The 15984-nt window shown below is 43.4% G+C and overlaps 1 protein-coding gene and 1 long non-coding RNA gene across 11 annotated transcripts in view; one reads left to right on the top strand and one right to left on the bottom strand.

Annotated features, from left to right (window-relative positions):
* The window catches only part of GRAMD1B (GRAM domain containing 1B), a 204896-nt gene that overhangs the window by 39046 nt on the left and 149866 nt on the right, over positions 1-15984 (bottom strand). For 7 of the 10 annotated variants that reach the window (XM_087706400.1, XM_087706401.1, XM_087706398.1 and 4 more), the window contains 7 exons: positions 11147-11231; positions 8092-8195; positions 6537-6632; positions 4988-5068; positions 2830-2945; positions 2010-2169; positions 687-894 (listed from right to left, as the gene is read on the bottom strand). In XM_087706400.1, the coding sequence (XP_087562526.1) occupies positions 687-894; positions 2010-2169; positions 2830-2945; positions 4988-5068; positions 6537-6632; positions 8092-8195; positions 11147-11231 (850 nt within the window). Of the gene's footprint in view, positions 1-686; positions 895-2009; positions 2170-2829; positions 2946-4987; positions 5069-6536; positions 6633-8091; positions 8196-11146; positions 11232-12158; positions 12371-12494; positions 12798-15984 lie in introns of those variants that run through there. The other 3 variants (XM_087706399.1, XM_087706397.1, XM_087706406.1) reach the window with 2 other exon arrangements.
* Positions 13310-14594, top strand: LOC106545582 (uncharacterized). Its single transcript, XR_015695574.1, has 3 exons — positions 13310-13462; positions 13843-14251; positions 14380-14594. It is a non-coding gene; the product is annotated as an uncharacterized LOC106545582 (long non-coding RNA).

Raw genomic sequence — 15984 nt, forward strand, 5'->3', positions numbered from 1 at the left:
AAAAAAATAACACTGATGCTCCAATACTAGAAATTGATTTGGGTCCAAACAGCAAAACTGAACTCTATTCAAAAAGTTGAATCATAAATTCAAAAGCTTTAGAGGTCTTCAGGACAACATTATCATCGTTTCATGACCCCATAGTCCCTTGTGGAGTGGAGTCTGGGCAATTGAATGGACCTGAGTATTTAAAGGCCGGATGCTCTTCCTGTCGCCAATGTGGAGTTATATTCAGCAGATATATTCTCATCGTGTCCAGAGATAGAAATATCTGCCTCTACTTAGGATCGAACTCACAGCCTCCTGATTGTGAAGTGAGAGCGCTAGGAGCCACCAAAAATGCATCATTATGAGCACTACCATTCAAGATGCTTCTTCACAACTCAACTTTCTTCAATAATATCAAACTTTTCTCTAGCGTCTTTCTTACTATGGAATTTGCTGCAAGAATATTCATGGAGCCTGTAATCATTAACCTAAAAATACAGATTGTCTAAGTAATTCAACACAGAAATAATAATCCAAAAGATTTCATGTTTCTCAGAAAAAAACAAATAAGATGAGAATGCAGAGATGCTGAATACAAAGTGACTCTTTAACTTGGAAACCCAAGTCAAGCGGTTCAGCTATGGTATCGAACATGACAAGATACAAAAGGACAATAAACCCTAACCCCACCATGACACCTGTGGATGCCAGCCAAGCACCTTCATCATGAGTCTCGGAGGAATCACTGAGTTCGGTTGGAATGTCCTCATTGTCATTGAAATCCAAAGAGGGGGAATTCATAGGGGCGATGATGTCAATCTTGTCTCCAATGAGACTTGCAATTGTCATCTCCTTCTCGGCCGGTGTGTCCAGAACCTCTTCTTCTTCAGGAACTATGCCTTCATACTAGAAGGACATGAAGAAGGACGTCAATCACTGTTACCATGGGAAAGCTGGATGGAGGAGGAAGAGGCAGAAGAGGAGGGAAGAGAAGAAGAAGAAGAAGGAGAAGGAGAAGGAGAAGGGGAAGGGGAAGGGGAAGGGGAAGGGGAAGAGGAAGAAGAAGAAGAAGAAGAAGAAGAAGAAGAAGAAGAAGAAGAAGAAGAAGAAGAAGAAGAAGAAGAAGAAGAAGAGGGGGAGGGGAGGGGGAGGGGGAGGGGGAGGAGAAGAAGAGATGGCAGCAGAGAAAGTGAAGGAGGTAAAGGAAGAGAAGGAGGAAGAGGAGGAAGATGGAGGAGGAGAGAAAAGAAGAAGGAAGAAGAAGAAGAGGAGGAGGAGGAGGAGGAGGAAGAGATGGCAGCAGAGAAAATGAAGGAGGTAAAGGAAGACAAGGAGGAAGAGGAGGAAGAGGAGAGAGAAGAAGAGGAGGAGGAGGAGGAAGATATGGCAGCAGAGAAAGTGAAGGAGGTAAAGGAAGACAAGGAGGAAGAGGAGGAAGATGGAGGAGGAGAGAAAAGAAGAAGGAAGAAGAAGAAGAGGAGGAGGAGGAAGAGATGGCAGCAGAGAAAGTGAAGGAGGTAAAGGAAGACAAGGAGGAAGAGGGAAGAGGAGAGAGAAGAAGAGGAGGAGGAGGTGGAGGAGGAAGAGATGGCAGCAGAGAAAGTGAAGGAAGTAAAGGAAGACAAGGAGGAAGAGGAGGAAGAGGGAGGAGGAAAGAAGAAGAAGAGGAGGATGAGGAGTTGGAAGAAGAGATGGCAGCAGAGAAAGTGAAGGAGGTAAAGAAAGAGAAGGAGGAAGAGGAGGAAGAGGGAGGAGGAAAGAAGAAGAAGAAGAAGAAGAAGAAGAAGAAGAAGAAGAAGAAGAAGAAGAAGAAGAAGAAGAAGAAGAAGAAGAAGAAAATACTACTACCACTTAGTAGTAGTTCTCTCTCCAGTACTAAAACTGTGGCCCAGCTTCCTTTGATGTGAGCATATAGAAACTAGACCCCCAATTTAAAACCCATCCTTGGCAGACTCCATGAAGAGTGGGCCTTTCTCTTCCAGGTGCAAATTAGAGATTTACAAAAGGGAAGAACTACCTACCGGGATGGGAGCTTCGTTGTTCGTTGTAGGGGTCAGCGTGCTGCTGTTGGGAAGAGACTTCTTGGGAAGCTGAGGGCTCACTTCAGCTTTGACCTCCGTGCTGCTTTTGGAGGAGTTGTCGTTGACTTCGTTTTCTTCCACTGGGATCTCCTCGCAGTAACTGAAAACAAACAAGTCAGGGAAATCCAGCTGAGTTGGATCGATCCCAGAGTTAGTCTTCTTATTGAGCACTGAAGAACAAACCTTGTGGAATACAAACACCCACCTCACGGTGCAGCTGAGACCACCCAAGAGAGTAGCAATAGCAATAGCAATAGCAGTTAGACTTATATACCGCTTCATAGGGCTTTCAGCCCTCTCTAAGCGGTTTACAGAGTCAGCATATCACCCCCAACAATCCGGGTCCTCATTTCACCCACCTCGGAAGGATGGAAGGCTGAGTCAACCTTGAGCCGGTGAGATTTGAACAGCCGAACTGCAGATAACAGTCAGCTGAAGTGGCCTGCAGTACTGCACCCTAACCACTGCGCCATCTCGGCTCTAGTCCAGAGAAGCTTCAATTGTCGTCTTTTTGTTCACTTTGACACACCCATTTTCTAGTCCCATGATGGCCAACACGTGTGCCAGAGGTGGTATGCAGAGCCCTCTCTGTGGGCACGCCTACCATCGCCAGCTGCTCTTCTAGTTTCCGCAATGCACATGCGTGCCAGCCAGCTGGTCTTTGAGCAGGCCGGGGTGCTGGAAACCTTGATTTGCAAGCATTAATAACCGGCTCTTTCCAGTCTTGCTTTCATGGCTCACTTTAGGCAAAGGAGCTTACCCCATGGTGTTGAAGTCTTCGTCAGGAGGAACGTAGTCTTCATCATCACTCGTCAACCCCAGCTCATTGCCGTAACACTGATGTACAAAATGCCAAAGCTCCTTTGGACACAAGGGCTGAAGAGGAGCAAAGCAATGAATCAGTATGTCAGGCCTGCAGCCATTTTCCTTTTACGACCTTTGACCTGCCACACTCTCTATTATTTTACTATGCTGTTTCATTAGTGGGGTAATTGGGAGGGGGAATAGTAAAGAGCAGAATTGTAGAATGTGTTGTTGTCAAGTTAAAACATTCCTTTCTAGAAGCCCAAGGTCATTCTTTGTCTTTGCACCTCTGCACCTGACCGAAACTAGATGGGTGGAAATGCCAGCATGGCAGTGGAATATTGGACCGTATGATGGACTTGTGGGTGTGGGGACAAAATCATGAACTTTCAACTGGGTGGAAAACTCAGGAAGCTTTCAGAACAGAACAGAATAGAATTCCCCAGCCAGCCATGGGTCTTAAAGTTGCTATGATTGGACCCCCCTGCCTTAGCCAAAAAGGGTGCGTGTTTTTTGCCACTTTGAGCAATCTCTAATTGGAGGAGAAAGAAATTTCTGGAGGGGGCTATTTTGTTTCTCATCCAAGAACTTTCACAAGTTCTTCAAAAGGGAAATGTTTTCATGGGGAAAAAAAACAAGGAAGTCCAGTTGCTTTTTGGAAAAGCACCTTTGGGACAACCATGACCTAGAGGATTGAGAATCTCAAGAATAGAATGGAATGGAATGGAATAGAATAGGATATGATTAGGATTAGAAATAGAAATAGGAATAGGAGTAGGAGTAGGAGTAGGAGTAGAGTAGAATAGAATAGAGTAGAGAATATAGAATGGAATAGAATAGAGAAAAATATTAGAATAGAATGGAATGGGAATGGGAATGAGAATGGGAATAGGAATGGGAATAGGAATAGGAATAGGAATAGGGTAGAGTAGAGTAGAGTAGAGTAGAGTAGAGTAGAGTAGAGTAGAGTAGAGTAGAGTAGAGTAGAGTAGAGAATATAGAAAAGAATATAGAAAAATATAATGTAATAGAATGGAATGGAATAGGAATAGGAATAGGAATAGGAGAAGAGAAGAGAAGAGTAGAGTAGAATAGAGTAGAGAATATAGAATATAGAGAATAGAATAGAATAGAATAGGAATAGAATAGAATAGAATAGAATAGAATAGAATAGAATAGAATAGAATAGAAGAAAAATAATAGAATAGAATGGAATGGGAATGGGAATGGGAATGGGAATGGGAATGGGAATGGGAGTAGAGTAGAGTAGAGTAGAGTAGAGTAGAGTAGAGTAGAGTAGAGTAGAGTAGAGTAGAGTAGAGTAGAGTAGAGTAGAGTAGAGTAGAGAATATAGAAAAGAATATAGAAAAGAATATAGAAAAAGAATAGAATGGAATGGAATGGAATAAGAATAGGAATAGGAATAGGAATAGGAATAGGAATAGGAATAGGAGAGGAGTAGAGTAGAGTAGAGTAGAGTAGAGTAGAGTAGAGTAGAGTAGAGTAGAGTAGAGTAGAGTAGAGTAGAGTAGAGTAGAGTAGAGTAGAACAGAACAGAATAGAATAGAATTCCCCAACCAGCCATGGGAGTTAAAGTCCACAAGTCTTAAAGTTGCTATGATTGGACACCCCCCTGCCTTAGCCAAAAAGGGTGCATGTTTTTTGCCACTTCGAACACTCTCTAATTGGAGGAGAAAGAAATTTCGGGAGGGGTTTACTGGGCTTCTAGGATATCCATATTGGACATCCCCATCTCTGAAAATGGTGGCCATGGATCAACAGGTCAATCAGAAACCTCTGTCAGAAGGCCAACATGCCCTCTGCAACCATCCTTGGCCTACCAAGAGACCTTCTACTATTCTATGGAGCCCCAAACGTCTTTTCAAAAAGGCAACTACAGATGCACAGATTGGGGGAAACAAAACAGCCACTACACAAATGCATGGCGCAACACAGGAGAACCAACGCAGGAAGACATAATTCAGCCCTCCATTTGAACCCGAAAGAAAAGGGCTTCTTCGCGAGGAAGGTCCAGCTGCTTTTTCGAAAGCCTGAATCCACGAGATGGGCAGCAAAATACATTTTGATAAATAAGAGAAATCAACACTTCCTACCTTTTCAAGGAGGGCATTCTGCCAGAGACGGAACATCATCATGTACGTCCTATCCCGGGCACCAAAGGAAGTGAAAAAGTGCTGGGAAAAGCAAAAATAAAATAAAATTTGGGGATGGGTGAGATAACTCAGGGATAAAGATTGCATTAAAATACATTAACAAAGAGAAAGAGATTCATGCACATGATATGGAGGTTGAAAACTCTACCGTAGCAAAGAAATTAGCGCTTTATACTGGGAGGGGTGCATTGGCCTAGAGGTGGAGCTCTCGCCTCACAATCAGGGGGCTGTGAGTTTGATCCTAGGTAGAGGCAGATATTTCTCTCTCTGGGCACACTGAGACTATATCTGCTGAACAAAAACTCTGTATTAACGACAGGGAAGGGCATCCGGCCATTAAAAGATCTGCTAGCTCCATTAAATTTCCCAGACCCTACCCAGCAATGGTGGCACTAAATTAATAAAATAAGTTTATTATGGTTATGGAGTAAATCTTTGGCATAGTTAAGGATGAAGGATGTTTAAATAACTGCAGTCAACTAAAAGTGGAGGTATAATGACTGTAGTCAACTAAAAGTGGAGGTATAATGATGTCAATATGGTAAACATTTGAGTTAAGATATTTGAATTAATATGAATTAATGGAAGAGATGCACCAAAACATGTTGTAACCAGCTGATATGCTTTTTTATAATATATACCTGTGTTTCTTTTTTTCTTTTTTCTTCTTTTGTTTTTCCTTTTTTTTTCCCTGCCTTGTTTTTTGTTCTTTTTGTCTTCGCTGTGTTTTGACTTTTTGGTTTTTTCTTTTCCCACTGGTGTGGGCATGTGTTGTTTAAGTAACAAAATAAAATAAAAAATTTAATAAAAAAAAACAAAAGAAGGTTTTGTTGGGACAAGGAGTTTGCTTCATGCTCTTGAGAAGCCTCAGTCAGAACCAGAACATGGCCAGTCTTAGATCAGCAAGGCCGGCCTGGCGCTAGCCATGTCTGGCCCATCACAGGTGCCCCTCGACATGAGTGACGTTGAGCGAGCCAGGTTGAGTGTGCCCACCTGGCCCTTTGAGGGCGACCATAATGCTGATCCGGCCCTCAATGAAATTGAGTTTGACACCCCTGATCTAGATGATGTAAAGGCTCTGGGAATAAAAGATAAGCAGGAAGTCTTCAGGGTGGAGACATGCTTAGCTGGCCATCCCCAGAAGGTACCCTGATTTTGCCACCAGTAAACAAGTTTTGCAAAGTTTTCCCTTGTCCCTAACCTTTGGGGGGGGAAACTTGTTTAACTAGTGGAAGCAATGAGACCAAAGAAGGTCAGAAGGTCCTACTAGAGAAGCTCTAAGCCATTTTCAGCTGTCCAAAAAAGAAAAACCATGCATGCTTCTAGACAAACTGATCTTTGAGCCACAGTTGATCTACTGGATTGTGAGAATTTAATGCCGCTTCTATCCTGTCCAAGATTTCCTGTTTTCCCTCAACCCCCAGATTTGTCCTTCAGGGAAGTTTCCTGGTCTTGCCGTTCTCCAATGGGGAAAGTTGTAAGAACGTACCTTTTCAGTGTCTGTGCAAACTTGGATAGCATTAGGAATGAGCCGTGCAGTTTTCTCCTTGGTCATGGTGCAGATGTCCTTCAAACGAACGGTCAACTATGTCAAGAGATCAACGGTTAGAAGCATCATGGAGGGTGAAATGAGAAGAGGAGAGGAGAGAAGAGAAGAGAAGAGGAAGTAGGGTAGGATAGAGGAGAGAAGGAGAGAAGAGAAGAAAGGGGAGAAGAGAGGAGAGGAGAAGAGAGGGTGGGGTAGAGTAGGGGAGTGGAGAGGAGAGGAGAAGGGGAGAGGAGAAGAGAGGAGAAGAGAAAAGAAAGTAGGGTAGGATAGAGGAGAAGATAGAAGAGAGGATAGGGTAGGATAGGATAGGGGAGAGGAAAGGAGAAGAGAAAGTAGGGTAGGATAGAGGAGAGGAGAAGAGAGAAGAGAGGATAGGGTAGGGTAGGGTAGGGTAGAGGAGAGGAGAAGGGGAGAGGAGAGGAGGAGAGAAGAGAAGGTAGGGTAGGGTAGGGTAGGGTAGGGTACGGTAGGATAGGGGAGAGGAGAAGAGAAAGTAGGGTAGGATAGAGGAGAGGAGAAGAGAGGAGAGGGTAGGGTAGGGTAGAGGAGAAGAGAAGGTAGGGTAGGGTACGGTAGGATAGGGGAGAGGAGAAGAGAAAGTAGGGTAGGATAGAGGAGAGGAGAAGAGAGAAGAGAGGATAGGGTAGAGTAGGGTAGGGTAGAGGAGAGGAGAAGAGAGAAGAGAAGGTAGGGTAGGGTACGGTAGGATAGGGGAGAGGAGAGGAGAAGAGAGGAGAAGAGAAAAGAAAGTAGGGTAGGATAGAGGAGAAGATAGAAGAGAGGATAGGGTAGGATAGGATAGGGGAGGGGAGAGGAGAAGAGAAAGTAGGGAAGGATAGAGGAGAGGAGAAGAGAGAAGAGAGGATAGGGTAGGGTAGGGGAGAGGAGAGGAGAAGGGTAGAGGAGAGGAGAAGAGAGAAGAGAAGGTAGGGTAGGGTACGGTAGGATAGGGGAGAGGAGAGGAGAAGAGAAGATAAAGTAGGGGAGGATAGAGGAGAGGAGAAGAGAGAAGAGAGAAGAGAGGATAGGGTAGGGTAGGGTAGGGTAGGGTAGGGTAGGGGAGAGGAGAGGAGAGGAGAAGAGAGAAGAGAAGAGAAGAGAAGAGAAGAGAAGAGAAGAGAAGAGAAGAGAAGAGAAGAGAAGAGAAGAGAAGAGAAGAGAAGAGAAGAGAAGAGACTTCTTTATTGGCCAAGTGTGATAGGACACACCAGGAATTTGTCTTTGGTACATAAGCTTTCATTGTACTTAAAAACTATACATAATAAATCATGATCATAGTCATCTTAAAAACGCATTCATCATAAATTGTAAAATACAAGACTTTGTGATAGAATCAACATAAAACGTACTAGGAAACTAAAAAAAAACACCAATATAAATCGTAAAGATACAACCCACCAAGTTATAAGGGGAGCAAATGCAAACTTTCAGGGTTGACTCCATGACAGGGGAAGTCAATGAACTGGGGTGGGGTGGGCTGAAGAAGACAACTCACCAAGGTTTCCCAGCGGAAGATGTTGCTGTAGAAGCAGATCCAGTTTTCAGAGAGGTAGAGTCGGCCTTGCAAAAGAATATCTCTTTGAAGGGCGCAGGAGTAATCTGGAGGAAAAGGCCGAGGGAGAGACATATTGCAGCGAAAAGGATATAAATATTTATAAAGAACCGAAATAGAATTGGGTGCTCCTGTCCACGGTAGAAAGTAAACAGAGACATGTTGGGTTGCTTGCAGTCTAAACAAGGACAGCAGAAAAACAAATTTGGGAAGGTGGACGAGGAAGATAAATAAAAAGGAAGGAAAAAGACGGGTTTTTTTTTTTGGCAGCGGGAATTATTTAAGCGTCATTCAAACAGGTGCCTGTTACAAAGATCATGGACAGACTAGAGGTTAAAAGGTAAAGGTTCCCCTCGCACATATATGTTAGTCATTCCCTACTCTAGGGGGCGATGCTCATCTCTGTTTCAAAGCCGAAGAGCCAGCGCTGTCCGAAGACGTCTCCGTGGTCATGTGGCCGGCATGACTCAATGCCGAAGGCAGACGGAATGCTGTTCCCTTCCCACCAAAGGTGGTTCCTATTTTTCTACTTGCATTTTATACGTGCTTTCGAACTGCTAGGTTGGCAGAAGCCGGGACAAGTAACGGGAGCTCACTCCGTTACGCGGCACTAGGGATTCGAACTGCTTGGGTAGGGGGGGGTTGACCCACAAGGTCCTTTCCAACTCTGTTCAGTTGTCAAGCTATCCTCCGAAAGCTCGATGAAGGAAGCAATGGCAAACCACTTCAGAAACAAAATCTTGCCCTAAGGCTTTCCTCTCAAATAAGAACGTATTGCTGTTAAGTCGGAAGATCATAAAGTGGGAAATCTCTTGATAATCCATAGATAAAGGCTTCTTCCTCTTCCTGGTCAAAGGTCGTTCCAAACCAGTTCTCAAAACAGATGGTGACATGGTTGGATGGAACCAAAGGGCTCCTGGCACCAGTCTTACTTGCTCTTTTTAATCAACCTTAATTAAAGCTACACGATTCAGTCAAGCTAAAAGCCAAACTGCATATTTTTCACGCTTTACATATATATATATAAATGGCTCTGAAAGAGTGTGTGTGTGTGTGTGTGTGTGTGTGTGTGTGTGTTTCTCCAGCATAACTCTAGAATGCCTCAAGCAATTTCAACCAAACTTGGTACACAGATGACTTTTTCTCTGGAAAAAAATAATATGGGGGTAAGACACCCCTAACACTGCTTGGGATGTGTGTTCTGTTAAGATACAGCCTGTTGTGCCTTAAAATGACTTCTAACGTACTGCCGTAAAATGGCTTCTACTGTGCAGCGCAGCAGAGTTGCCATGGTAACGGCTTTACAGTATTCCAGAATGGGGCTCCCTCTGGTAAGAGGGAAAATCCAACGTTAGAAATTATGTTTGTTCCGGACATTTTCCCCGTATAAATAAATACCCAGGTAACACCGGGTTTTGGGGTAGTAACTTCTAAAAACAAGAAGTGTTTTTGTCTGAGGCTTAATCTAGATGGCCCACTGCCATTGGAGGGAGGGAAAAGAGATCAGATCTGGCTGCAGAAATCCTGATAGCATTAACGGTCATCACAGAGATACAGAAAACCCATTCTTTGCTGACATCCAATCCTGGTGTAGATTGTGACAGCCAAGATATTACACCACTAAAGAATAAAATATTTGCCATTAATTGGTAACTGATTTAAACAGAGTTTTGCCAAGTTTGACCCTTCACGTTGTCATAGATTAAAAAGAAACACTAATTCTGTTCACTTGGAAAGGAAATATAGCCTTTTTTACTACTAAAATATGCTAGTTAGTTGTCCTTAACTGTTTTATGTAAGTTGGCTTATATAAAACTTTCTTTTCCCTGCCACTGGAAGTAAAGTTCCTCCTTCAATTAAGAATCTAGTAAATGTGCCTTTAAAAAGTCATAGAAATGTAGTATTGATTCAAACTTTCAGCTAATTAGGCGATAAGAATCATTACCGAGCGGGAAGCTCAAATCTCTGACTTTAACACTTTGGAGGCCAAATTTTCCTTAAATGTCAAAATGGATTTTTTTTTCTGGAATCTTTTTTTCTATATTGTATTAATTATAAGTTCATTTTGTCTGTTTCAGGCGAAAGTCTACCAGGGGCTTCTTGTCAGCAATAAATGTAGATCCAGTATCGTCTTTTTTCCAATGGAAGACGTTAGAAGTTTAGTTTTCAAAAGTTTTCAAAAGTTTTCAAAAGTTTTCAAAAGTTTTCAAAAGTTTTCAAAAAAGTTTTCAAAAGTTTTCAAAAGTTTTCAAAAGTTTTCAAAAGTTTTCAAAAGCTTTCAAAAGTTTTCAAAAGTTTTCAAAAGTTTTCAAAAGTTTTCAAAAGTTTTCAAAAGTTTTCAAAAAGGTGTAGTTCAAACAAGATTTAGTTTTCAAAATCCCCAGTCTTGGATTAAGGAGATTCTCAATCATCCAGGTCAGTGGACACCAAATGTGAGAATATTTTGGTGGTCCGCAGGAAAAAAAATGCATTTTTTATATTGCACTAAATACTGTTTATCTTTAAAAAAAAAAACATATTTGTGTTCTGCGGGATTTAAAATTATGAATTTAGTGGGCCCCGAGATCCAAAAGGTTGGTGATCCCTGATCCAGGTCATGGTTATTTCAAAGGTCTTTTTCAAAAGGCAGCTGGAGTTTCTGGTGCTTTCCACCCCCCCTCTTGAAAATGTTTCACTTCTCTTTTCAAGAAGCTTCTTCAGAACTGTAGAGGTTTCTTGGATGAGAAGTGAAACGTTTTCAAGGAAAAACCCCAAGAAAATCCAGCTGCCATTTGGAAAAAAAGTGTCGCTAAGGCCCTTTGATGCACTGAATCGAAAAGGACGACCAAATTGCTTGATACCTTGAATACCCCTACATGAGAGAGGGTGAGATGGAGGGATTTTCTTCCTGGGCAAAGAACAAGTTTTCCTCCAGCCTCAACCGATGGGGCTGGCTTTTGTGATCCTGGAGAACCTCTGCCTTCTCACAGGCCTGGAAATGAAAGGAGGATTGTCTTACCAACAATGAGGCGCTCCGTTTCGGGAAGCTGCTTGAAAAGTTTCCTGAAGTCTTCATTCCGCTGTTTATAGGTTGGACTCAACACCTGGGAAGAGTGGAAGGCTTGTTAGAAGGAAAGGATCTAAGGAAGATCAGAGTGACAAACTGGGGGAAATTCTCTAGCCTCTTGTGTACAAAGTTTCCCCTAAGATGCGCTTAACTCTATGGAGGGAGGGAGAGAGGGAGAAGGAGAGAGGAAAGAGAAGGAGAGAGAAAGAAGAATAGAGGAGAGGGAGGGGGAAAGAGAGGGAGAGAGAGAGAGGAGGAGAGGGAGGGAGGGAGAGAGAAGGAAAGAGTGGGAGGGAGGGAGGAAAGAGAAGGAGAGAGAAAGAAGGATAGAGGAGAGGGAGGGAGAGAGGGAGAAGGAAAAAGAGGGAGAGGGAGAGGAGAGGGAGGGAGGAAGAGAGAAGGAAAGAATAGGAGAGAGTGGGAGGGAGGGAGGAAACAGGAGAGAGAAAGAAGGATAGAGGAGATGGAGGGAGAGACGGCGGGAGAAGGAAAGAGAAGGGGAGAGTGAGGGAGGAAGAGGGAGAGAGAAAGAAGGAGAGATTTGAAGTAAGCAAGAAAAAGAAGTTGATATGTAGACAAACAGATGATAGAAAGAAAGAAAGAAAGAAAGAAAGAAAGAAAGAAAGAAAGAAAGAAAGAAAGAAAGAAAGAAAGAAAGAAAATGTCAAGCCAAAAGACCACCCATTCCATCCCAACTATCGATGCTTTAACACTGAATAGTGAAGAAGGTACTATCTGCACCAAACAATTATTGAACATCTTTATTAAAAGAAAATCTTTGTTTCGAGAGTCACATCATTATCATCATCATCATTTCTCCCTTCACCTTAACCGAGAGTAAAGCACTAAGCGATAGCACAGGATTGAAACTGGCAAAAACTTCGGCCTATCAACAACAAGCTGCTTCTAAGCAAGAAGCAGGAGAGCATCTTTAGGAGATCTATTCGGACAGGACATCACTCACAGATGGGATTTCTTCCCAGGCTGAATCACGACAATCTTCGGGGAAATCGCAGAGCCATTTCAAGTGACACAGCAGACACGGATCCTCCAGTTCTAAGAGAAGGCTCCAGAGAACTCCACATTCTGAGAGAACCTCCATAGCGGCGAGAGTGTCTTCCGTTCTTCACTCTTCACCGGGCACACAGGACCGACGTCCTTCACTTTGCACAACAACTGTCACCAAAATAAGAAACCACAGTGGGCGCTTGCTTCAGGGCACTAGCCTACGTTCCCCCACCCACTCATATGTGGGGGTTTTGGGGGGGGAGACTCCAAGGGGGTAGGAAAAGCAATCCACCTCTCCAGGACAATCTAAGACGACCAAGTTCGTTCCACCTCGAGTCCGGCCGCAGCTCCCGTGTTTCACCGCGCTTCACAAAAGGTGCCTCCAGCTGGAGGCAAACATTGTGCCTTTTTGCACAGAGAGTTGTGCTCTCTGGAGGAAGAAAAAAAGTTGTGTCTGGGATCAAGCTGTACACTCTGAAGAGGATCCTGCATCTATTTCCAGAGACTGAACGGGCGTCAGATCTTCGCAATCCTAAACCGTGGCAAGAAAGCACCAACGAAGAAGTCCTGTCACGAGCCAACTGCACTTCAAGATGTTGATTCCCCACCCCACCCCCAAAAAAAATCAATCTTGCAGAATCTTCCCAAGTCTGGGACTTAACTTTGGAGGAGCAGCAAGTATTCCTTCTGGTTTGAGATCTTCTGTCTGAATCCAGGATGAGCACAAGGGTAATTTCTGAACTCGCACAAGGGGACTTTCCTTGTTTCCTTCTCTTCTCCGAAGAAGCAGTTTTGCTCTTGGCTTCCTCTCCTCTCTGCTCTTGGCTTATTTGTTTTTTTTTTCTCCCCTACTCCTTGTAGAAGAAGGGGTGGGGAAAAGACAACGGCAATGTTTCGCACATGCTTTACATTTCAGCCTCTGGGTGATTCAGTGGGCCAATGCCCTGGAGTAACCCAGCACCGTCCCTCCCATCCAGCAGATGTTTCCTGTAAGGCAGAATTGCTTGGGCCGAGTTTGTTTTGGAGGGTGGAGAGAAGAGACACTGGAGGGAGCCAATCTCCGAGCGTGGAATCCCAAATCCTCCCTCGCTGGGGACTGTTTTGAACTGAACGGGGCTCGCTTCGCACAGAGGACCCCGGCCGAGAAGAGCGCGGATGGGTTCAACAAGAAACGGAAGCTCCCTTTCGCTCAACTCCACTGTTGTCCCCAAAAACTGGGCTCTTGCTTGGGGTCGAAGCCGATAAGTCACCGGACGCAAGGTGTGATACAGAATTATACTTTTTATTTGGGTACCAAGATCTAAGGATCTCGGTTTTGAAAAGCTAACCAAAGGGGCCAAGATTAGGATCTTACGGCAGTTTTTATAAAGGGGTGGTTGATTGAACCCTTCGTCCTTCCCCTAGTAATGCATGCATAACGGATAATATTGACCGGTTATATGGATTTCAGCCCTCCCTAAACCCTTAAGACTTGTTATGTTAAATAGCTAAATGTCACGTCACCTGTTTTTCACCCCAGGTCACAGGTATCTTGCAAAGCGTGCCAGCTATGTGGGTTTTGAGGTTTTTCTTATAAGTGAGCTATTCTTGTTCCTAATATTCTGGCTAGTGGTTTTAAGCCCCCTCCCTTCCTATTGCAGAGTGGAATAAAAGAACAAACAGTTTTATCTGAGCCAGCTCCACGACCCCCCTCTCCTTCCTCAGTGAGAGGGGATGGGGAGGAGCAAAGCTCGTAATTTCCAAGGCAAAGAAATGAAGACAAGAGAAAATGCTTTATCAGAATTCATATTCCTCACTCTCATGTCCATTCCATCCACATCTGGGTCCTATCGCCACATATGGCTCTTCCTCTGCTCCACCAGGGCCTCACCTGGACATACATGCCATCATCTGAACCTTCACCACCATTCCCACCTTCTAGGAGTTCAATCAAGAACTTTGGAGAACTTCCTTCGCTGTTGGCTCACGTCTTCCGATGAACAACTTCTCGGTCTTTTCAAACTTATCCTCTTCAGCCAAGTTTGAACTTTAATGACTCTTTAAAGAGGGGTAAGTTACGGTTTGAGAGCGTGATGTGAGTTCATAGTAAAATGTAGTCCGAAACCAACTGAAGTGAGAAACATCCATGGCAGAAATGAATAAATCTTGTCTGAAGCCATTCTGAGATTTTTTTGCAGGAATTCCAATGACAGCTCCCATCTTTGATAACTTTTAGCCTCTCTTTGGCTTAAAACAGCTTACTAAGTCCAGAAAATGTTCTCCATGGAATGGAAAAGAATAATTACTGGAAGACAACTTATTATTTATTTATCATATGGCGCATCCACATCACATTCCCACAAGAAAAAAACACAAGAGATAAAAATACGAAATATAAAATATTATAAACGTACACCTGGATTACAGATATAATATTTTTTTGCTTCATTTGTCACAGCCAGGAAATCGGCAAAGTCCCTATTAGAACTTCTATTACTCTGGCACTATATGTTAGATATGTGACTTATGAATAAATAACATGGACGACGTACATTAGAGATAAATAAAGGGGAATATTTGTAACCCGGGGTTGAGATGAGGGGTCCTGGGTGCTCTCTGGGCATGCTGCTTTTCTTGAAGACGTTTCGTTATCCAAACCTGGTAACGTCATCAGTGCAGTGGTAAGGAGTGCAGTTTTGGCTGTCGGTTTATATTTTTGTGACTGGCCCCGTCAGTGTTGGTTGGGGGGTGGTTTTAGAGAATCTTAAGAGAATCAACTGAAGAATCTCTAAGATCACCCTGAGCAACACAGACAGGGCAAGCCACCAGAGCATAAACTGACAGCAAACTGTGCTCCTTACTACTGCAATGATGTTGTAATCTAGTTGGGTAATGAAACGTCTGCATTACCTAAGGATGAAGATCATTTGAAACCCCAACTGGGGAGGCTAGATGGTACCAGGTTTAAACTTCCGGAACTCAGATCAGCAATGGGCACCTGCTGGGCATGCCTGAAAAAAGCTACTAGGTGGAAAGGAAGAAATGCAGGTAGTCCTTGACTTACGACCAAAAACGAACGCCCCAAATTTAGGTTGCTAAGTGAGGAAGAATTCGTTAAAGTCAAGCTTTCTCGCCCCCTTTGTTAAGTGCACTGCTGCAGTCGTTAAATTAGTCACGCGGTTGTTAAGTGAATCTAGTTCTCCCGTTGACTCTGCTTGTCAGAAGGTTGCAAAAGGGGATCAGGTGACGCCTTGGACACTGCAATCGTCATAAATATGAATCGGTTGCCAAGCAAATGAATGTGAATCACGTGAACGCGGGAATGTGGCAAATGGACATCAGTGTGAAAAGTGGCCATAAGTCACTTTTGTTCAGGGCCCTTTTAATGTCGAGCGGCCACGAAGTGAATTTTTGTAAGTCAAGGACTGTCTGCGGAGGCCAAGTAAGAAGGCAAAATAATCCAAATTCATCGGATTGTTTATCGCAATGGCCCTCTCTCAAGCCAGTTTGGGAATCGTGCAACTCAGAGGGTATATGTGCTTCTTCACCAAGTTATTACAATATGATTATGCCAGATAACTTTGGTTATTGTGAAGTTTAACTGTATATTTATATGAGAAAATGTTAAGGGAATTTAGTCTATTGGTATTAGGCCAATTTAAGACCATAACAAAAAAAAGTTATTTTATTATTACCTTGTAGCAATGAATTTTAATTTCACAAATGGTACTGAAAAAGAGAATTTTGTAGCACTGCTAGATGTTCAGTAAAACAAAGCTTTCGCCAACTTTGTTTCTTATTAT

The sequence above is a fragment of the Thamnophis sirtalis genome, unplaced genomic scaffold, assembly GCF_051295495.1.
Source record: "Thamnophis sirtalis isolate CommonGarterSnake01/CBP01778 unplaced genomic scaffold, rThaSir2_p1.2 scaffold_2, whole genome shotgun sequence".
Lineage (NCBI taxonomy): Eukaryota > Metazoa > Chordata > Lepidosauria > Squamata > Natricidae > Thamnophis > Thamnophis sirtalis.